The sequence below is a fragment of the Myotis yumanensis genome, unplaced genomic scaffold (genome assembly GCF_028538775.1).
Source record: "Myotis yumanensis isolate MYYU_CA2020_CCGP unplaced genomic scaffold, mMyoYum1.0.hap1 SCAF_15, whole genome shotgun sequence".
Taxonomy (NCBI): domain Eukaryota; kingdom Metazoa; phylum Chordata; class Mammalia; order Chiroptera; family Vespertilionidae; genus Myotis; species Myotis yumanensis.
This window is the reverse complement of record NW_027223766.1, coordinates 5,637,035-5,661,208: the sequence shown is the minus strand read 5'-3', so window position 1 is coordinate 5,661,208 and position 24,174 is coordinate 5,637,035. Positions and strand designations below refer to the sequence as shown.

General features: G+C 42.2%; 1 protein-coding gene across 2 annotated transcripts; it reads right to left on the bottom strand.

Moving 5' to 3' along the window:
• Positions 1-2,445: 2,445 nt before the first annotated feature.
• Positions 2,446-24,136, bottom strand: ZFAND1 (zinc finger AN1-type containing 1). Of its 2 annotated transcripts, none has more exons than XM_070392209.1 (8): positions 24,062-24,136; positions 21,489-21,531; positions 20,120-20,159; positions 17,003-17,130; positions 16,819-16,910; positions 15,691-15,812; positions 3,588-3,743; positions 2,446-3,491 (listed from the first exon to the last, which is right to left on the bottom strand). In XM_070392209.1, exons 1-8 carry the CDS (start codon positions 24,114-24,116, stop codon positions 3,321-3,323), a joined length of 807 nt encoding a protein of 268 aa, XP_070248310.1. In that variant the 5' UTR covers positions 24,117-24,136; the 3' UTR covers positions 2,446-3,320. The 2 variants fall into 2 exon arrangements, with proteins under 2 accessions (XP_070248310.1, XP_070248311.1); XM_070392210.1 differs by having other exon boundaries at positions 15,745-15,812.
• Positions 24,137-24,174: the final 38 nt, after the last annotated feature.

The following is a 24,174-nucleotide window of genomic DNA, read 5'->3' as shown; positions in this document are numbered from 1 at the left end:
GATAACTCACTTAATTTCCACTTCTTTTCAGGTTTAACTGATTTGAAATAATGGGTGAAACCAGGCTAAGCTTTGTACAAAGAAAACTTATCCTTAAGTGCCACTAGACTTTTTTTTATGGGGATACATAAAATATAAAGTTTAAGGTACAAAACTGGCAACAGTTGACAAATTGAGGGCACACAAATATCGAACGAAATGATTCTTGATGTTTGCGATTCCATTGCTTCCAGTTATCAGCAGTGCCTGGAACAGAATGGTCATCAGTTTGAAAATAGACACTGACAAAAAAATTATTCATTTCTGTAGATTCTTTTAAATATTTTTGTATTGATTTTTAGAGAGAGAGGAAGTAAGAGGGATAGAGATAGAAACATCAATGACAGCCCTAGCTGGTAGGGCTCTGTGGATAGAGTCTCGGCCCTAGGACTGAAGGGTCACGGGTTCAAGACCAGTCAAAGGCACAAATCTCAGCTGCAGGCCAGATCCCCCGCCCTGGTTGGGGAGCATGTGGAGGCAACCAATTGATGTGCCTCTCTCACACTGATGTTTCTCTCTCCTTCTCCCTTCCATTCTCTCTAAAAATCAATGGAAAAATATCCTCCAGTGAGATTAACAACAAAAAGGAACATCGATGAGAGAGAAACATCATCGATCAGCTGCCTCCTGCACACCCCCTATTGGGGATTGAGCCCACAACCCACGTATGTGCCCTGACCAGGAATGGAACCATGACCTCTTGGTTCCTGGGTCAACACTCAACCACTGAGTCACACTGGCCAGGCATTTCTGTAGATTCTTTTTAAATTTTGAAAATGAACTGTTTGTTAATAAACACTGCTTTTGTAATCATTCAAAGTGGGTATACATTTTTTTGGACATCCTATATTAAATGAGGTGGTAGTCTCTGAATCTATTCCCACTTCAGCAGATCCTTCATGAATCAAGGCAGAATCTGTGTTCAATGCAAGGACAGTTTGGAATAAGTATTTTTGCACCATAACATTTGCTCCTCAAAAACTGTTAAAGCAATTTTACTGGACATTTTTTAAGTTTTTAAAAATTCTACTTATGTAGATTAGTCTTTCAAATGCAGTAGACTTTACACCTGAAACTAATATAATACTGAATGTCAACTGTAATTAAAAAATAAAATTTTACACTTGTAAAAAATGCAATGGAACTTGTAGTTCATAAATTGTATTTGCATGTACCACATCAAGACATTGGCTGATGCTGAAAATGGAGAACAGAACTAATGTTTCTGATATCTCAGTTAAACTCCCAGAGAACATTCCTAGTTTAAAAAGACAAAAATAAAACAGAAACTTCATAAAACCAAAGCCATGTGTACAGTATGTGAGCAAGTATTTTAGCTCCCAGTTTTAGTTGCCCAGGTCACAGGTGTGAGGAAGGGACCTTTTGTCTTCCTGATTGCTGTCTGCACCCTTTCCCTTCACCTGGCCCTCTGGCCCTCCCCTGGCCGAAGATCTGTGGGGAATAAAACCGACATGTCCAGAAAAGCGTAATGATCTATCCGCCACACGCCTTTACTGGCTAATGACATTTCAACTGGCGCTCATCTGTACCCTTCTGTTGTTACAGCGACAGTATCGGAATTTAAAGCTGTTTGTGGGTTTCCTACTTACAATTCTAGTCGTCTGCAAGAGGTGGAAAGATACTAGGGTCGGGTGGGAACAGTCAAAACCTAACATTTCGTTGCGCACACTCAACAGAGAGCCCCACAACAACGCCGAGAAAGCTGTCTTGTCAGTCATTTGAAGTGCGAAGCTCGGGCTTCTCTCGCCCTGTGTCTTTAGGGGCTCATACTGGAGCCCCGTCCCTGGAGCCTCTGAGGAGGCTGGTACCTGTGCCTTCCAGAAGCTGGCCCCCTATCTGGAAACTGACCTCCCTCACCAGACGCGGATGCCGACTGACACCAGTCCTTCCCTCCGCGCCCTGGCTCCCCTTCCCGTCTGATCACTGACAGCTCTGCCTTCGCCTCCACGTAACTCAGTTCCTGCTGCCCTCCCTGCCCTCCGCTCAGCCCCACTGGGACTTTCTCTCCCATGTTTAGCCTCAGCTGAGTCATGAGACGTGTGCTGATCCCCGGCACGTGCGAGTAATTGTGGCACATGCTAAGGTATTCGTGTGTATGAAAACTTTCTGGTGTCTGGGAATAGATTTAAGGATTATTTCTACTTCTGGTCATACAGTTTGTGAAAAAGAGCTGTTGGAACACAGCTATACTTACTATCCATCTGTTCATTTGGTACTTGTCACACAGCTTTGCACTGTAGTTACCATGGAAACTAGAATCAAATCCTTATCCTTGTAGGTACTCAAATAATCACACTAATAAATGATATAAGCAGCTGATGAAAGTCAGAAGCTATCTCCATTCTTAGCATGAAAATTATACGACGAAAAATTAGAGATGAAATGAACATTCCGAATTCATTCCTTTAATTAAACCTAAAGCCACTCTGCAAGTCCATGACAATTAAAATAGAAAAGGGACAAAAAACAAACAGAAATAATTTCTGTTCCCTCCATACAGTAGTCCTTTGTTGAGGGTACAATGTAGTCACTCTTGGCATGCACTTCGCTTTGGTGGGTAGAAGAGACTGCCATCGAGTTGAGCTGCGCCATCTTTCTTCTCATTTGAATCCATGCCCACAAACAAACACAGGTGGTGACGCCCAGGAAGAGAGCCTTTGTCAGAGCCATGCCCCACAGCAGGTAGGTGACAGCAGCAAAAGCACTTCTCCTCCCCAGGCCTGAGGTTCCTCATCCAGAAACTCGGAAGAGTGAATGAGACAAGCCCGCAGTTCCCGAGTCACGTACACACATCAATGCATACGCCATGGTGCAGGCACACGGAGCAGCTACACTCCCGGCACCATGGTGCTACGCTTGCATGTTACCTGCTCAAAGCAAGAGATACACGTACCCTGCAGAGCATCTTTCTTCCTCTGCACAGAACGGCAACGTCCCAAAAGGGACATCGGAACACTCAGCATGGATCCTGGAGTCAAGGTGACACAGAGCAGTCGCAGTCAAACGACAGCTCACAGCCCCACGAGCAACACACTTAACAAAAGCTAATTAAACACGATAATGTGCTAATAGCTGTCAATTCATAGTTAAACTTTAAAACAAAAAATTTAAATTAAATTTATAGAAAACTGATCAGGGACATATGACATAATGAAAAAAATATAAGAGCAACTTAAAAAAATACTTATAGTATTTGTAATAAAAGAAACTGACTTCACAGAGACTTTTCCTCATGATTCCTGGATTGAATCCCTGAATGACTATTCCAAGTAAGAGTCGATATTCTTTAAAAACTGTTCTTCCTCACTAAGATACTCCAAGACAACATTGCCGCCGTTGTATAAGGGACAGTCCTCCCTGGCCATCCAGGCTTCCAGCGTGTGGTCCAAGGGCAACGCTTCTCCAGAAGTCATGTGACAGAGCCTTAACTTCTGTTGAGAGAGAAACGAAGCACAATGTAGCGTAACAAACATGCGTGTGTAGCATAGCCTAAACCCCTAGGCAGAGCTGTTACGACCCGCTGGTACCTTGGCTGTGGACTTGTTGTTGTCGTTTCTGAGACTGGCTGAAGAAGCTGCAAAGTCGATGACCTTCCCAACGCTCCAGCGCTGGCAGAAGAACATGGGTTTGCTCTTCTCTTTGCTCCCCTGGGGCAAGAAAACCTGCAAGTAGACTCTTTCCGTCTGTAGGAACAAAACAGTTACAACAGATTACATACATGAATGAGACATCTGTTTTTGTCACTTCCACTCTTCTCCTGGTCAGCGAGGGACTGCCCTCTGATGGTAAAACTGGTGGTGGGAGTACCAGTCAGAGTCGCCCAGCAGCCACCTGAATGCATGGGTAGAGGGCCTGGCCAGGGTGACCTGTGCTAAAACGGGTTATGTGACCTCAGGTAAATCAACTAAGGTCTTTCCGGGGATTTTACATTCAAACGCTGGGGTGGAAAGGGCAGCTCTTTCTCCTGAGATTTTAGGGCTTATTGAATTAAATAAGACTTGCCTACAGCTATCGCCCAGGCCCCTCAGCCATTCCTGAACCAACGTGGAAAAAATCCCATGGGATGGGAAAGAATGGGCCCAACACAGAGGGAAGTCAAGGACACAATGGGCTCTTTCTAATGCATCTGGGTCCTGGAACTCAGTCATCCTGGTGACCAGATCAATGCCACTACCATCACACCGAGGGGAAAACTGTTTTCATTAAGCTAGTTGGTATCAAGTTTCTGTCGTTTGCAAATGAAAGATCCCTGAAACATGAAACACATCTTCCTACATGAAAGACAATGTTTTAGAGATAGCAGGGCTTTTGAGAATAAAGAAGCTAGAAAAAAAGAAAGAAAAAATAGACAAGTTTCATAGAAGATTTGGATGGTCCCTCCAGGATTCTATACCCTATATGTTTCCTCATATTGTATTTTCATGCTAAGTTAATAAATGCAGAGGGAAAAAAGAGTAAAAGCAAAGGTGTTCATTGATTCCTAAAAATTGCTTTAAAAAGAGTTGGCTTTACAGACCAATTCCTGTCACAATGAAATTGTTGGCATAAGAGGAGAATCTCTAAGTCGCAGAGAAAAGATTACAATTATTTTAGGAAACATTAGATTCAAGACCATTCCTAGCACCAAAGAACTTAGATTTGTTGAAGACCAGTGGAGTGTGTTATTACAGATAACAAGAATTAAAAGAAAAAATAAGAAATCATTGGAAGTTCAAACTCTGGGCCAACTCTATAAAATCAAAGTAATCAGAGTATAAATATAAAAAGAGGATATTAAAAAAATATAGACTCACCTAAAAAAAAGATAAATATGCTTGAAGATCACAAATGGAACAGAAATGCAGAAAGGTGAGTGGGCAGAGAGACCAGAAGGGAGTTCCTATTCAAGACCAACATACACAATCTGTAAATTGAAATTTCATAGCAAACCAAGGATGAAAATAACTAAGTGTGAAAAAGACATTTAAAAATGAGACAAATTAAGGGATAATACCCATAAAAAAGGAACAAGAAGTTATGAAACCAAAACAGTCAGAAATAAAATAAGAAGCTATAAATAGCTAATAAGAAATATAAACATAAAAAAACCCACAGTTTCTGAAATTAAAAGTTCAAACAGGATAAAATTTCTCTAACCTTCCATAAAAAGGCTTACTTGATAGGGAGATGGAGTTGAGGAAGTCATCTAGAATGTAGCACAAGGAGACAGCAAGATAGAAACTATATGTCTCCAAATAGGTCTGAAACTAACAAGAGTTTCAGAAGAGAAGAGATGATGGAGGAGCAATAGTCAGAGAAAAATGACATAATCTTCTAAAAGTGAAGACATAAGTTAAAATTTTAAATGTATCTCAAGGGCCAAGATGGGCAATTAAAATAAATCAATGCCCAGAAACATTGCACTGAAATTGAAAAACACCACAGGTAAAGTCTTAAAAGCCACTAAAAAGACAGTTACCCATATAGCAATGAAAATCAAGAGACAGCACATATTTCCCCTATAACAGATCACAGAAGCCACCGCACGTACGTAGATCCGAGGAAGTGAGAGTCTAATAGACAAGCAGCTCGAGCGAAGGTAAAATAGAGCACTCTCAGACAAGAAAGACGAAAAGAGTTTACCTGCACAGACTCTGAATGAATCACTAAAGAATGGAATTCAGAAAAATAAATGTAAGTCCTAAGGAAAGAAGAAACTAAAAAAAATTTGTAGATTTACATAGGTATTGATGACAATAATCTTTACATGTGAACAAAGATGATGGATGGGAGACATTCGAGTGGATAGGCATGTCAAGCTCCTTGTGCTATTTGAGAGGATGTAATACCAAGTAACTTTAAAGAGGAAAATTGGTTTTTACTTTTTAAAAAAAAAAATATTTTATTGATTTTTACAGAGAGGAAGGGAGAGGGGTAGAGAGTTAGAAACATTGCTGAGAGAGAAATATCGATCAGCTGCCTCCTGCACACCCCCTACTGGGGATGTGCCCGCAACCAAGGTACATGCCCTTGACCAGAATTGAACCTGGGACCTTTCAGTCCGCAGGCCGACGCTCTATCCACTGAGCCAAACCGGTTAGGGCGGTTTTTACTTTTATACATAAAAAATAAAAATATAAACACAAGCCTGTTATCACCATTACTATAATACATTATATTGGAGATTCTAGATCAGTGGTTCTCAACCTTCTGGCCCTTTAAATACAGTTCCTCATGTTGTGACACAACCATAAAATCATTTTCGTTGCTACTTCATAACTGTAATGTTGCTACTGTTATGAATCGTAATGTAAATATCTGATACGTAGGATGGTCTTAGGCGACCCCTGTGGAAGGGTCGTTCAACCGCAAAGGGGTCGCGACCCACAGGTTGAGAGCTGCTGTTCTAGATAATGTAGAATAAGAAAATGAAATAACTAATATAATTACCTATATATATAAAGCCTAAGCAATCATTACGACAGGTCGCTGTGACACACACTGACCACCAGGGGACAGACGCTCAACGCAGGAGCTGCCCCCTGGTGGTCAGTGCGCTCCCACAGCCAACCTCCCACAGTCCCTCCCCCCAGCCAGCCGGCCCGATTGAGACTGGGCGAGATGGCCCCAATGGCCCTGATCGCCAGCCAGGCCAAGAGACCCCACCAGTGCATGAATTCGTGTACCGGGACTCTAGTTATAAAATAAAAGCTATCCTGCTAATGGGGTATGACTGCATATCTAGGAAATCAAAGGCACTAATGGTAAAAAAGAAACTTCTAAAATTAATCATAAGAGTTTGATGATGTGGCTGAATCAGATGAATATACAGAAATCAAGACTCTTTTCTCTATATTAGCAGTAAGTACCTGAAAATAGAGGTGGACACAAATATTTTGTTCACAACAGAAATAAACCCCAAAAATAATTTGAAATGAAAATAAATAAGGAATGAGACTTAAATGAAGACAAGCATGTTACACAAGACAAGAAATATGATCTGAATAACTGGAAGGACACATAAGGCTCCTGGATAGGAAGGCCACGAAATAAAAACATTATTTCTCTCAAAACTGGTAAATAACATGTAATGCAAATCCAGTATGAATCCTAAAGAAGTTTGATTTTTTCCTTTACACATTTCTTAATAGTTACTCTTGCTAAAACTGTGTACTACCTTTGCAAATTTAAAAACATTAAAAAAAGATTTTTAAAAAGAAAAATACTAAGGATAATCACTAAAAGAAGAATACAATCAATGGTTTCTAAAAGAGTAGAATACAAGAAAACATAGAAAATCCAATCAATACAAAAGAAGACAGGAAAGAGAAATAAGGATGATGAGCAAAAATCATAAGATGGAAGAAATACATTCAAATGTATCAGTGATCACAATATATATAAATGGATTCAACTCACCTATAAAAGAGGAATACTATCAAACTGGATTAAAAAAACAAAGTCCAGCTATATGCTGCTTACAAGAGACACCCTAAAACAAAACAACACAGAAAAGTTGAACATAACGTGATGAAAAAAGACATAATAGTTAAATCTTAACCAAAAGAAAACTAGTGAAACAATCTATATATACTAGTGGTCCAGTGCACAAAAATTTGTGCACTCCGGGGGGGTGGTCCCTCAGTCTGGCCTGCACCCATTCACAGTCCAGGACCCCTTGGGGGATGTCCACCTGTCGACTGAGGCCCACTCCCCAGGGGAGCAGGCCTAAGCTTGCAGTCAGACATCCTTCTGGCAGCCAGGGAGCCCTCGGGGGATGTCCGACGAAAGGCTTAGGCCCCCAAGGGATCAGGTCTAAACCGTTAGTTGGACATTCTTAGTGCTGCCACAGAGGTGGGAGAGGCTCCTGCCAACACTTCTGCACTGGCCAGCCATGAGCCAGCTTCTGGCTGAGTGGCACTACCCATATGGAAGTGCACTGACCACCAGAGGGCAGCTCCTGCATTGAGCATCTGCCCCCTGGTGGCCAGTGCGCATCATAGCCACCGGTCATTCTGCTGTTTAGTCAATGTGCATATTAGCCTTTTGTTATTATTATATAGGATGTCCCTATTTCCCCCCGTTTGTCCCCTCTACCCAGCTCTTGCCCCCCACTTCTCTCTGGCCATCACCATACTGTTGTCTGTGTCCATGGGTTGTGCATATATTTTCTTTGGCTAATCCCTTCTGTAAATTCACTTCTTTAAATGTTTATTTTCAGATAAGTGCTTATAACTGCACTATTATATATTTTCTATTATATAATTTAAAATTAAGATATTTTTTAATTGAACCCTTGTAAATTTTAGCACAATTTAATAAATTATGCTAGAAGCAATTAGGAGATTTTTCATGTAATGCATACACATTTCAATTAATATTTTATTAATTTTTAATTTTTTAATATTTTAATTTGAAACAATCTCATACATGTAAAAAAATTATAAAATACTACAGCATATTATATGTACCCTTCACCCAATTTCTTAGGTGTTAATAATTTAAACATAACCATTATACAACTAATAAAATTTGGAATATATTTTTCTTATAATCTCTTTAATGTTACTTAATCCATTTACTTTGTTTTTGTTAATCTTCACCCAAGGATATTTTTTCATTGAATTTTAGAGAGAGTGAAGGGAAAGGGAGAGACACATTGATTGGTTGCCTCCTGCAAATGCTTTGATAGGGAATGGGGATCAAGCCAGCAACTGAGGTACATGCCCATGACTGGAATCAAACCTGGGACCATTCAGTCCATGGTCTAATGCTCTATCCACTGAGCAAAACAGGCTGCAGCTTAATTCATTTACTTTTAATCTATATGTGTCTTTATATTTAAAGTGGGTTTTGTTTTTGATTCACCCTCATAATCTTTCTTTTTTTTTTTTATTAAATCTTTATTGTTCAGATTACATTTGTTCCTCTTTTTTCCCCCCCATAACTCCCCTCCTCCCAGTTCCCACCCCACCCTCTGCCCTCACTCCCCACCCACTGTCCTCATCCATAGGTGCACGATTTTTGTCCAGTCTCTTCCCGCATCTCCCATTCCCCTTCCCCCCCCCCAAGAATAGTCAGTCCATTCCCTTTCTATGTCCCTGATTCATTATAACCACCAGTTCATTCTGTACATCAGATTATTTATTCACTTGATTCTTAGATTCACTTGTTGATAGATGCATGTTTGTTGTTCACAATTTGTATCTTTACCTTTTTCTTCTTCCTCTTCTTAAAGGATACCGTTCAGCATTTCGTATAATACTGGCTTAGTGGTGATGAACTCCTTTAGCTTTTCCTTATCTGTGAAGCTCTTTATCTGACCTTCAATTCTGAATGACAGCTTTGCTGGATAAAGTAATCTTGGTTGTAGGTTCTTGGTATTCAGCACATTGAATATTTCTTGCCATTCCCTTCTGGCCTGCAAAGTTTCCGTTGAGAAATCAGCTGACAGTCGTATGGGTATTCCCTTGTAGGTAATTGAGTCTCTTTCTCTTGCTGCTTTTAAGATTCTCTCTTTGTCTTTCGCTCTTGGCATTTTAATTATGATGTGTCTTGGTGTGGTCCTCTTTGGATTCCTTTTGTTTGGGGTTCTCTGTGCTTCTTGGACCTGTAAGTCCATTTCTTTCACCAGGTGGGGGAAGTTTTCTGCCATTATTTCTTCAAATAGGTTTTCAATATCTTGCTGTCTCTCATCTTCTGGCACCCCTATTATTCTGATATTTGTACGCTTGAAGCTGTCCCAGAGGCTCCTTACACTATCTTCGTATTTTCAGATTCTTTTTTCCTTTTGCTTTTCCGGTTGGGTGTTTTTTGCTTCTTCGCATTTCAAATCTTTGACTTGATTCTTGCGCTCCTCTGGTCTGCTATTGGGTGTCTGTATAATATTCTTTATTTCAGTCCGTGTATGCTTAATTTCTAGTTGGTTCTTTATCATAGCATCGAGGGTCTCATTAGTTTTTGTGAGTCTCTCATCAAGTTTATTGGCTGCTTCTAGCACATTATTGCAAGCCCTCAAAATTGCGTTTTTTAGCTCCATATCCTCCATTTCTGTCATGTTATTTTGTCTCCGCAACTTTTATGCTTTCTTGGTGCAACCCCTTGTGGTCTTTGTGCGCAGTCTTGTTCTAGTTAAGCCTTGATTGTTGTAGTTAATACTAGAGGGATTTGACCACCAGGCCGACTGGCTGTGAGAATCAGCTGTGGGAAAACTTCTGTCCTCTGGGGAGGTGCTAATCTAGCCTTTGCCTGAGGCGATCCGGCAAATGGCTCTGTGCAGGGCTTGGGCGGGGCGGGCTCAACAGGGCGGGCGGAGGGAGCAATTATGGCTGCTCTCAGTCTCGTTCCCAGAGGCTCTGCTTCTCAGAACCCCAGCAACGGCTGCAAATCTCGGAGAGAAGGCTGCCCTCACGTTTCAACTGATGCCAGACACTCCCGCTTCTCCCGTTTGAGTCTGAGTCCCTAGAGACTCTCCCGGATCTGGAGCTCAGAGTCTGAGACTCCCTCCTGATTGAAAACGACAACCGCGCACTCAGCCACCAGCCCGCTTTTCGCGCGCACCTCCACACCTTTAAATTTTCCACACTGCGCCTCTTCTGAGCCTCGGTATGCTGTTGTCTTTCCTTCTAGTTGAAGAGTCTGTCCTCGGCCAGCCTTCCTGTGGTTCTGGGTGATGTCCGTTCCGTCTTTTAGCTGTATTTTTGAAGTGGTTGTTTGCGGCAGCAATCTCAGGTGTTTACCTATGCCGCCATCTTGGTCTCTCCCTCATAATCTTTCTTTTAATTGGTGCATTTATGCCACTGACTTTCAAAGTGCTTACTGATAGAGTTACTACCAGATCAGGTGGCTTCTGGGTCTTCTGGGGCCAGCCTGCCTTGCCTCCCGGGACCTGCCAATCTGGTCCCTGGCGGCAAGGCAGGCCTGCTGCTGGGGCTTCTGGGGCGGGCCTGCCCTGGATGGCAGTGTGCTGGGGGCTCGCCACCACCCTGCCTACAGTATGCAAATTAGCCGCCATCTTTGTTGGTAGCTAATTTGCATATCATGCTGATTAGTCAATGGGAGGCGTAGCGAAGGTACGGTCAATTACCATGTTTGTCTATTATTAGATAGGATAAAACCCTAATATGCAAATAGACCAAACAGCGGAACAACTGAACAACTGGTCGCTATGACGTGCACTGACCACCAGGGGGCACATGTGGAACATGGTGGGCATTGGCAGCAGGTGGGAGAGCACGGAACATGGCAGGCACTGGCCGCGGCGGGATGGTGGAGCAGGTAAGTGGGGGCGCCAGACCAAGGCGGGGCACCAGTCGCTGTCATCAGGGCGAGCCTCTGGTGGTTACTGAAAATTCTTTTCTCCCGTGCACTGTGGTCCTGCCGGAAGCTCACACCTGCTGCCAGCACCCGCCCCACTTGCACCTGCTGCTGGCAGCGGAGCCTCCACTCACACCTGCTGCCAGCACCCAGCTCCAGTCTTGATCACTCGGTGCTGTCAGTGGGTGCAAGCGGTGGCTGCTAGCCCTGATCGCCCGTGAGGGCTTCTCCACCTCCCCCTGCTCCTGAGGGGCGATCAGGGCAGCAGCCGCTGCTCGCACCCGCTGATGGCACTGGCCCCAATTGCTCCGTGCCATCAGTGGATGGGAGTGGCAGCAGCGGGAGTGGGACTTCCGGCAGACAAGGGACCGTGGGCTGCGGTAAGAGGGGCTAGGCGGGGGCGCGGAGGATGGGCCGAGACCCGCCCCTGTGCCCACCACAGCCTTGCAGCCCACAGTTCCTTTCAAGGTGCACGAATTTGTGCACTGGGCCCCTAGTACTATTATAATTCAAAATAGCATTAAAGGCAAAATTCATAAAGGAGATATAATAATGGAGAATTCCATACATCTGATAATATGCAACTCAGCAAAACCATTAGAATTACAAGAAAAACCCTGACAAAACCACAGCTCCAGGAGATTTTAACAAACCTGTCTCAGAAACTAATACATAAGTAAACCAAAAATTAGTATGCACACACATACAAACACAGGTACACATGTGTAGACATATGTACAAAGAGAGAGACTGCAAATGATAAAGCAAGTAAGGGCAAAATGTAATTAACTGGTATATTTGGGTAAAAAATATGGAAAATTTCTTTGTACTATTCTTGCTACTATTTTGTGTTTGCAACTATATCAAATTAAAGTTACCTGAAAAACACACCCAAACAAGTAGGTTGAAATACAGATAAGTTCACCATTGAATGAGAAAAGATGAAAAAAGTACATCAGAAAAAATATGAACAAAGAAAAAAGGACACCCAGAGTTTGGTGAAAAAGAAAGCAAAGCAACAATACAGAGGACAATAAAACCAAAATATGTTTCTTTGAAAAGACTAAAATATAAATAAATAAAATAAACACAAACATCTAGGAAGACTGGCCAAGGAGAAAACAAAGAAAGATGCAAATGAAAAAATATTAAGAATGAAATGGAATGACTAAAGACACAGTAGAGATTCTGGAATTCTCTTATTTAAGAGAATAAGTTGAACAACTTTATAATAATAAACAGGAGAATCTACATCAGGAATTTTAAGAAAAGTATTATTTACCAGCATTTATTTCAGAACCAACAGATTATCCAAATAAACCAAGAACTATTTAACATTTTGAATCATGTTAGATATTCTCTGCTTTTTCAAAAAGGCTGTAATAACCATTACCAAAGCTTCAACAACAAAGAATCCCACCTTCTACAACTATTTCAAAGAATAGATGAGGGAAACCTACTCAACTAATTTTATAAGTATAATCTGGCTACTAATGGCACAAAATATTACTAAGTAACATATTAGAAAATCAATGTAATAGTGCATTTTAAAAGAATTATATACCAAAGTCAAGTGGTTTATCCCAGAAAATGTGGGTGATTCAACAACAGAAAATCAATCAACATAATTTATCACACAGATAAGGAAAAACAATAACAAAAAAATACATCAACATGATCATCTTATTAGATGTAGGGAAAAAACCCACAGAAAAATTTAGTAAGTATTCATGACATAAATTTCTAGTAAGCTAGGAATAGAAAGAAATATTGTTAATCTGATAAAGGCAACTATGAACAACCTACAATAAAGATAATATTTAATGTTGAAACTTCAGACTCATGTGGATTAAAGTCAGAACTGTGATGAAGATGCCTGCTGTCACCCATATTATTCAGTCCTGTTCTGTAGAGATCAACCCATGCATTAAGACAAATAATGATGAAAAGCAGGAGTAAGAGGAAAGAAAATTTGAGGAAAAGAAACACCAAAACACAAAACTGTCATTTGCAGAAAATGTAACTGCATGAAAACATCCCAGAAAGCCTATAAACCATGGGAACAATGAGAGGTTTCTTTGCAGGACAGGACAACAAACAACAACCAGCATAACCAATTAAGGAAGCGTTAAGTTTTTTAAAAATTATTATTTACAATGGCAGCAAAAATTAGGAAGAATCTAAGAATATAATTAAGAAAAGACATATAGATATGAATGGTAAGCATTACAGATGTTATTTAAAGACAGAAAAGAAGACCTAAAGAAAAATTGGAACAATACACCACAAACATGGATGGGATGAGAAGAGTCAAAATTCTAAAAAGCGCCCTGACCAGTTTGGCTCAGTGGCTAGAGCGTTGGCCTGTGGACTGAAGGGTCCCAGGTTCGATTCTGGTCAAGGGCATGTACCTTGGTTGCGGGCACATCCCCAGTGTAGGATGTGCAGGAGGCAGCTGATTGATGTTTCTCTCTCATGGATGTTTCTAACTCTATCCCTCTCCCTTCCTCTCTGTAAAAAAATCAATAAAATATATTAAAAAAAAAAATTCTAAAAAGCTAAACCGTTCTAATAGAAAATTCAGTATAATTCCTATCAAGCACAATTTCATAGAACAGGACAAAGTGATCCTACAATTTTTACAAAAGAATAAAGAGCCAAGAATAAACACAGCTGAAAGCAAAAAGTAAGGTGGAGAAACGTGTCCTACTTCTTACACAGCTATGATAATAAGCCAGTTTGATATTGATGCAAAAATGGACAGTCCCAAACTAGTCCCATGTGTACTACATGGTAGGTGACTGAGGTGTAATTACAAGGATGAACTCTCAGTGCCTTATGTTATGACCATAGGTAATCCATTCAGATATGTGTATGTGTGTAAATCTTTACTTCTACTTATAATTAAATGCAATAAAGAGCTACACAAAATAAGCAAATAAAATAAAGCTTTTAAAGGAAAATGTAAGAAAATATCTTAAACAATTTATTTTGAAAAGTACAAATCTTAGAGAAATCACTAATAAATTTGAACATATTAAAATTTTAAAAGTCTGGACCACTCATAAAAAACAAAGAGAAGACAAACCACAAACTGAGAGAGGAAATGTGCAACACATATAGTAAAAAAAATGCGGAACATCTAGAGCAGCGGATCTCAACCTGTGGGTCTCGACCCCTTTGGGGGTCGAACGACCCTTTCACAGTGGTCACCATCGGAAAACACATATATAATTACATTATGATTCATAACAGTAGCAAAATTACAGTTATGAAGTAGCAACGAAAATAATTTTATGGTTGGGGGTCACCACAACATGAGGAACTGTATTAAAGGGTTGTGGCATTAGGAAGGTTGAGAACCACTGATCTAGAGTAAAAAAAAAGTGCAACAACCCAACAGAAAAAATAGGCAAAGGATATGAACAAATAATTCACAGAAGAAAGTCAATAGCCAATAAACTCATGCAAAATAACTGAACCTTAATTGTCAAAAGGGAAATTTAACTTTAAACTTCAGTGAGACATAACTTCATATCTATCAGTTTGGTAACAATGAATAACACCCAGTGTTGGCAAGAAACCCTGAAACCCTCAGATGAAAAATTAGCACAACCACTGAGCACAAAGCTGACAGCATCCAGGAAACCTGAGGATAAGCAAAGCCCAGGACCCAGCTTTTCTATTTCTCCGTATCTTCCCCAGGGGAGCATTTTTCAATCTGAGGGCCTCAATCCTTCAGGAGTTATAAAATCAATACTCTTTAAAACAAAATAGAATTAGAAAATACCAGTGTAAGGTTAGGTGAAACTGTGTTAAGGTATATATGCATATATCTATGTATGTATGTACTGGGTTGCTGTATAAAATACAATTGACATTATGGCTTTTTAAAGGAACTGTCCTAGTGAGACATTTCCATATACACACAAGGACAGTCACCTTTGAACAGTTTATAATAGCAAAAAAACTTGGAAAAATTCTGAATATTGTTCATCATGAGAATGAATAAATGTGGTATATTCATATTATGGGATATGCAGTTATCACAATGAACAAATTAGACCAAATGTGTCAACATGGATAAATGCTAAAAACATGATGCCAAGTGAAAAAAAAAAAAAAGAGCTGAGGAAGGATACGTATGACTCCCTGCCATTTCTATAAAGTGAAAATCTCACAAAACAATGTACCATTTTTTATGTAGCTACACACCTGTAACACCAGGAAAGACACACATCAGGTTCAGGTTAGTTGTTACTAGATGGGAGGAGGAGTAAAGAGGGGCTTCAACCACATGTAAACATTTTGTTTTTCAAAGTCTCCAAGACCAACCTGGGGCAGTGACTTATCCCCATCAGCATGCATCTTTAATTTCATCAGTGCTACCTTCGCAGCTGTTGCGCTATTTTTTGCACCCTTCCGTCGCTTATTCGCTGTCTCTCCTGTCTTGGAATCTAAGAAATAAAAACAAGCATATAAACACATAATGTTTACATTATATTTTCTAGACTTTTATTAACTACTAGGGGCCCCGTGCACGAATTTGTGCACCTTGAAAGGAACTGTTGGCTGCAAGGCTGCGGTGGACACAGGGGTGGAGGATGGTCTCAGCCCATACTCCGTGATTAATTTTTTATGGCTCTGAAACATACAAAAACTACACACAACGGAGCTCTACAGAGACAACATATTGTGTAGGTATATTTAAAATATTGACAATCTCCACATCAAAACCCTTAGTATGGTGCTTCTTTCTAATTTAAGCTGATTTACTTTAATCACTAACACTTCCACAGAGAACTTTAAGATTTGGTTATAGAAGATTTTATTAAAGGTAGCGTACTTAAAAAGAATGAAAATTCTGCTGAACTAACATGTTGGCAGAGACTGGTCTAGTTTATAGATATCCTAGAGGCCCGATGCACGAATTTCGTGCACAAGTAGGCCTTCCTTCTCCAGGCTGCCGGCACCAGCTTCCCTCTGGCACCCGGGACCCAGGCTTTCCTCTGGCCACTGACAGGCACCCGGGACCCGGGCTTCCCTTGCAGACCCAACTTCATCCGGAAGGTCGACCGGAAGGACGTCCGGTCTAATTAGCATATTATGCTTTTATTATTATAGATTCTTTCCTGGTATCTCAGATTGTATCAGCATTCTTAGGACAGCAGACTAGGCTTAATGTTTAGTCTTTAGAGACTACAAACCACCACTTTAGCTCCGTGAAACTATTTCTAGCTGTGATGGTTAACCAGCTGATCTGAGTGGCCGAGCAGGAAAACATCTGGCTTTGTGAGAAATACTGTTGCAAGAGTATCATCAAAATAGATTGCAAGTTTCAGCCCACCGGGACTGTTAACAATGCCTTCCATACTGAGAAGCAGACATAAGCAGCAGGAGCTTTGGAACTAATAGGTAGACAACAACACAGAAAGCAATGAAACCAGTTTCCTTGGTACTTGCCAATAATGTCTCTAACAAGTTTCTGAGTGGCAGCCATGCGAGGCTTAGGGAGTTCCAGTTTTTCACATTCATGATCTGACTGGTGACGGTGCCTGTGAGCAACAGAAGAGTGACACCAGTTCAAGTATTTGCATCAGATACAAGTTAAACAGATACACAGAGTGTGGGGGATCTGAGTGATCACCTCAGGCAAAAGTTCTTCTCACAGTGAGGACAGGTCACTGGTAAAAGCTCTTTCTCAGCACAGCCCTTGAACGCACATGGGTAAGACGCATGTGTATCTGACTTCAGCCTCTCCTTGACTACAGTCACCTGAAAATGTAAAAAGGAGAAATTGGTGTATTTCACATGGAGAATAAGTCAACAAATCTATTTTGAAAGGCAGCATTCATTTTACTGCTGCTTAAACTTATAAGAGCAACTTCGATGCTCCCACAAAACAGATTATAGTAAATATTTGTGTGAGAAATGATTATTGTGTTGACTATTCTACATTTTCATAATCTTCCTACTGTGGTATATTTATCTTCTAAATCAAGTTACCGTGACTATTGAGTCACTCTTTACAATTTTAGTCTTCTACTTTGTAAACGGTCCAACACAAAGATGCCCCCATACTAACATGCTCAGGTAGTCACGCAACATCAGTCCTCAATGGCAAATCTACCAATTTTCTACACCAATTTTAAGTAGTTAAGTATATATAAATGAACACTTAAAATTATGTTTATCCGTGATACAGAGGGTTAAAGATAGTTTTCCTAATGATATACTGTTCATGATGGTGTGTTTAGTATTGTATTTCCAGCAAATATTACATCAGAAAAAGATGAGATTTTATAAGATTAAAAAAATCCAGATCAACCAGGCTCTTTTGACTACAGGTGTCCCCCACTATCCGAAAGTAGCTGAGCATTCCTACCTATGAAACTTTTCATAAACTGAAATGGCGCAATGACCATTAATTTACACGGAAAATTTTTGCCCTGTTCCCCGACCCCAAAATTGGTCTCCCAGATGCTCAGACACAGTTCAAAGCTAGGGAGCCCTAATGCCGAGATGCTGAGCATGATTCCGGGGGAAGGAGCTTGCTGGGCCGCTCTCACAGCTCGGGGTGCGCTGCCTGTGTAGTGAATGGCTCACTGCAAAACAAGTGTTAAATGCTATTTTCCCTTCTCCCCTTTTTTTGTAAAAGTGAACATCCCTTTTGGATTTCTTTAGGTTAGCACAAACAGGTACTAATGTGGGTCTTTCATACAATGAAGGGGCTTACAGAGAACTTTTGAAAACGGGGGTGGGGGGGTGGGGGTGTATTAAGTAACTACGTTTCTAAAGTTGAATGAATTTAGAGAAATAATTGCTTGAAATCCACAATCAAAGACACTCCTCCATATAAATGATAGTTGCAACTTGTTGGAATTGACTTAACTATTTTTCCAAATTTGTTCCCACAGTCTCAAGGTAAATGATTTTTCTTCACTATTTAATTGAGATCCAATTGAGAGACATTCTGTGAGAAACATTGAAAGAAAATCAAGTGGTATCATAAGAAAAAGGAAAGCACAGGGCAGATTTACAAGTTGCATAAAAAACATCAGCATGTTTCTGTGACTCTAAATGAGATTTTCCTCCCAGCTAACCCTTCGTAATACCATTCATTCATTTTTAGTTCCCTCAAATAAATCACCTAAACTTCGCAGGGCCAGTCTTTGAAACCATTTAACCTGAATTTTCTGTAACTGACAGAACAGATGTAAAATCCTTATGCTTGGCAAACAGTGGGCAGGAATAAGTGTTCCCTGCAAAGTGTGAGGCAAACGCTTCCTTCCAAATGGAGAGAATCCAGTTTAACTTCCCGCCTCTCCTGACCCGAGGGAGGCAGGGCCACTTGTCTGCCTGTCAAATGTGAGACAGTGGGTCCAGCTTTCTCTTTTTCCCCTTGGACCTGAACCTGGGAGTCAAGGAGGAGGCCTGGCGGGGTCCAGCACTGCTGGGATGGGCAGGCAGTGTGCCCAGTCCTGGCGTTCTCTGCAGACCTACTGGGCTCTCCTCACTGAGCCTGACCATCATCCTCCTTATCCTTTATCAGTAACACAGATGACATTTTGGCTTCTGTCCGCCAGCAGCTTTTTAAGCTCTCCATGTGGTCAGAATTAGAATGGGACTTTGTGCGATCACAGGTTTGTTCCGGGTGGTCTAAGGCTGACTGAGTCAGAACAATATATTGTCACCAAATCCTAACACCAGGCACCATGCAAACAAACAAGTGCAGGAAACTGGCAGGGGTGCATGAGGGCGGCAATTCCGTTTCAGATCTGCAAACAGGGAGCCTACAGCTGCAAGCGGCCACCCAAACAGAACTGGAGGGTAAAGAACTAAGAATTATGTTAAGGGCTGCTGGCAAAAACACTTGATTTAAATATGTCGGCTGAAACCCAGAGCGAAAGGCAGAGCCACGCCCTGAGCGCGGACCTAATCAAGAGATTGGGACGCCATTCAGTTTGACCTTCCCGCCCAGTGTTAAGGGGGTGGATCTCATGATGTCGCCAGGAAGTCAAGGTCCACCCAGATGTGATGTAACTTCCTGTTATTTGAGTATAAATAAATCTGCTTGCGGTGCTGACGCTCTCTCTGTCTGTCCCTCCATGAGAGGGCAAATGCCATAGAGGTGTCTGTCCCTCCATCAGAGGGCAGACACCACACCCAGGCCCAGCTTTCTCTATTTCTGTCTCAGTCTTGTGTTTTTTCATTTTTCCTTAAACTTCGTCGCATTCTATTCAAGATTCATCAACCCCCGCATTCTCTCTCCCTGCGCTGGTTGCAGGAAGAGAGAACCCCCCACCCCCATAGAATTATGAGACTAAAAAAGTAAAAATACCAAGTAGACCAATTTTTTAAAAAACAAACTGAGAAAAATAATATAAATAAAGCAAAAACAATAATTTGCATAATTAGCTTAGTATGCCAAATTTTAATCTGCTGTACACTGGCTGGTTTGAAACCTCTTCAAAATTGGAAGAAAGCCCAGCTGGCATGGCTCAGTGGTTGAGTGTTGATCTATGAACCAGGAGATCACAGTTCAATTCCCCGGTCAGGGCACATGCCAGGGTTGAGGGCTCGATTCCCCAGTAGGGGACATGCAGGAGGCAGCCAATCAATGGTTCTCTCTCATCATTGATGTTTCTATCTCTCTCTCCCTTTCCCTTCCCCTCTGAAATCAATAAAAATACGTTCTTAAAAATTGGAAGGAAAGTACATAAATACAAATGTGAGTTATTAGAGAGGAGAACTATTAACATACCTCAGGACAGCTGTGCGACTCTCTGCTTCTGTGCTCAAGGCTTAAATAATTAAAAAAAATAGTGTTTATTTAAATGCAATCAAATAATGTAAGGATAACATAATCTGAGATATTTCAGTTGTTAGCATCCTTAAGATTAATTACATGTATGCTACATTAAGAACTCTACAAATAAGGATAAGCTGAAATAGCTTATCATATAAAAATAGAGCATCTATTGCCTCAAACACAATTGTTCAACTTCCATATGAGAAGAAAAAAAATTGCCACTCTAAATTACCTCCTTTACTCTGAGTGCTTTCAGGTGTGTGAAAAGACCAAAACATGGCGGGGGGGGGGGGGGGGACTGGCGTGTCAGGGGAAGGGGAGTCTGCTGCTGCTAGGGCCGGCCCGAGGCTCAGGCAGCCCCAGCTGGCTGGCAGTGGCAGCAGCAGCTGCGTGATGGGGGCATCGCCTTCCCGTGATCAGCCCAGTTGCCTCGTGCAGAGGAAGACCAGAGGCAGCAGCAGCAAGTGGGTAATGGGGGCAGTGCCTTCCTGATTGGCCAGTCGCCTCCCGCAGAGGGAGGCCAGACTGCGGCTTAGGCCCGCTCCCCGCGGGGAACGGGCCTAAGCCCTCAGTAGGACATCCCCAAGGGCTCCTGGACTGTGAGAGGGGACAGGCCGGGCTGAGGGACTCCTCCCCAACCCCCACTCCCATGCACGAATTTTCGTGCACCAGGCCTCTGGTCAATAATAAAAGGTCAAAAATGTGCTCTAGCTCTGATTTTAAAATATGCATTACTTTCATTTTATTAATTAAAATAAAGAGTATAATCATTAACTGGGTTTTTCCCATATTTATATTGTGGACATGTTCTCTCCTTGTGATTAGAAGGCACAAATATGACTTTTACATACAAAATCACACACAGCCCAGCCAGTGTGGCTCAGTGGTTGAGTGTCGATGTATAAACCAGGAGGTCCCAGTTTGATTCTGGTCCTGGCACATGCCAGGGTTTTAGGCTCAATCCCTTGGAGGGCAGGGGTGGGGGGTGCAGGAGGCAGCCAGTCAATGATTCTCTCTCATCATTGATATTTCTCTCTCTCTCCCTCTCCCTTCCTCTCTGAAATCAATAAAAATATATTTAAAAAAAGAAAAATCACACAGATAATGCCATCTAAGAAGTTAGAAGATTAGCTAAATATATGCACAAGTAATCAGAGCCTATGACTAATCTATTTTTTTCAAGTGTTCATTTTACTATAATGAACATTAAATATCAATGGCTAAAGTAAGAGCTATTTTACATAATTTTGCTGTTCAGAAGTAAACCTCATATTACAAACACCAAAGTTACTTTCAAATCCTGTACAAACAAATAACTTACCAAAATATTCCTGAACAACCATCACATACAAATGGAAGAAAATCTAAAATTGAAGGAAAATGTTATATGTACTGGTCAGTATTTGATTTTGATTTAGTTTTCTTAAGCATAAAGAATCTGCAAGTACTGAGCCACCTTCCTCAGAGAACTTTCCTTTTTGACAATATCCTAATGTAGCAAGTAAACAAAAGCCATCACCACCTCAAGTCCCCTGGGAGAAAGTTACTAGGTTATCAGGAGACAAATGTTACTTAGAGTAGCATGTTAAATCCAAAAAAATGTTGTTTTTGTTTCCCAGAGTTAGTAGGTGTTGTTTTCGAGGACTGCATTTTGCAAATTTCCTGCATTTTAAGTGAAAAACCTGGTTTCAATTCTGATTCCACTATTTAGTAATTTAGAAATGCTAAGCAAGTTACTTGACAGTAGAGCTTTGGAGATTTTATATATAAATATATTTTATAGTATATATACACAAAACCAGAGCTATTATTAAGTATGTATATAGGTCTGTATGTATATGTGTGTGTATATATATATCTATATTATATACTATATCTACTTCACAGGATAATTATAAAAACCAAATGATATACATAAAAGGTATGAATAGTTAGAAAGCAACTATAATTCCCAAGATAATTACAACAATTAATTTGTCTTGAATAGGCTCTGAGAAAAATACTGTGATGACTAGATGGAGATATTTTTAAAGAAAGTCCAGAAATTCAATAGATTGGTGGATTGATACTGCAAAATGTAATCCTGAATTGTTTTTCCTTGCTGTTGAGGAACAACTAAGTTAGTATTAACTAACTAACTAACTAGATAGATAGATAGATAGATAAATAACTACATTAGGAACAGAATTTTTGCAAAGCACATGGAAGTACCCATTCCCAGATGTGACAACTATTAACCACCGACACAATCAGTTACTCTCTAGAATGTTTTCAATGTACCTCATATTAAATCACAGCTAAAGTAAGGCTGGCTATATCTAATCACGCCACTTTTACAAAGTGAAAACAGAAGATACTGCCCTTTAGAGAAAGCTACAATTTCCCCCCAAAATCTGCAGGTTATCTAAACTTGACGCAGAAAGGACCTTATAACCGAAGAGACCCTGGGTAATTCTGCTGTGGGCCAAGAGGACCCGGTTGGTTCTTCCTTCCCCTGAGAACAGTCCTTGTGGTTCTGGCTGCACGATTCCATGAGCGTTTCATAGCAAGAAAGTGCGCATACATTTTTCAATGAGACAGAAACAGAAACTTCTGATGTCTTTCTCAACTTGGAAGAACTGTACCTGTTTGCTATTTTGAGACTTTCAGTGACCATGTAAACATTAGATACAAACCAAGAGGACTCGGGGGAAGAGTGAAATCAGGATAATTTCCTGGTACCGGACACCATCTTTCTATCCATCGGGAAGCTAACAACAGTTTTAGGATACGCACACTCCAAACCTAACTGCTGTCCTCTAGTCCAAGAGCTAGACCTCGGCCTCGTTTCGGACGTTTACACTTTAGAAGACACCTGGAGTGGGCAAGGAAGCCGACCATCTCACACATGGCAGGTGAGGTGGACTTGCAGGGTGAGCCGGGCACAGCAGCGACACAGAGCTCACCGGCAAACCCCGGCCAGGCTTCCCATGCACGACGTGCGAGGGGGCTGCGAGGGCTGGCGGCGCAGCAGAGGGACACCGAGGGTCAGCAGCAAGGACCCGGCGGGAGCTGTCCTCCGCCCCCGGCCCACCGGGGCACACTAATCAGCGGTGGCGCTCCCACTAATCGGGCCGACCCTCAGTCCTCTCCACAGTGACTCGGGTACCTGCACCAGTGCCTGAAGCCGCCACGAGCGATGCAACCTACTTGCCACCCTCCTGCAGTGGGAGCCCCAGGCGACGGCGCACGGGAGAAACCCCGGTACCGGGACGGCGCCTGCTGTGCTGTCCGCTTCAGGAACGCCTTCCGGGGACGGGAAACCTAACGCCGGCCGCACTGCCCGCGCTGCTGCCGGACGGACGGGCTGTGCTGTCAGGATCTCCCGGCTCACACTGTTGTTAATGCTCTAAATGCCGCTAACGACAGTCTGGACGCTGTCCTAGCTCCTGAGCTGCCTGGTAGGTGTTGGTTGCCTGGCGACAATCGGAGTCCAAGTGAGACTGAGCAGGGAGAGCACCCCCGGAGGAGCAGCCGGGGGTGTCAGACCCCCGGGGAAGCTGGTGAAGCCAAGGGCCTCCGCCTAGAGCTCCTCTCAGGAGGGGCCCGGAACCCAGGTTAGCACTGATCTCCCGCTGCCTTCGCCGACAGTAGCAGCTTAAACATGAAGTTAGGGGAAGAGAAGCGGCGGCCCCGAGGGCGCAGTGCCAGGGCCAGAGCGGAGCTGCAATGCTCCGGGGGCGCGACTTCCCGGCGAGCGCCCTGAACACCCAGGTGCACGCCAGGTGTTTCCAGGAGCTCCCGGGCTCCATGCCACGGAGGCTACGGGTTCCCCTCCCGCAGAGAAGCTCCGCCCAGGCCCCCCCTCCCGCCGCCACTGTCCGTGGGGCAGAGCTGGGCCGACTCCGCCATCACCTCGCTGCCGGCAGTGCTCCACCTGGCAGTGCTGCCCCACGTCCAGTTCCGCCATCTCTCTCCGCCGCTGGGGCGGGGTGGGGCCACGGCGCGCGCGGCGCCTGCTGGGAACG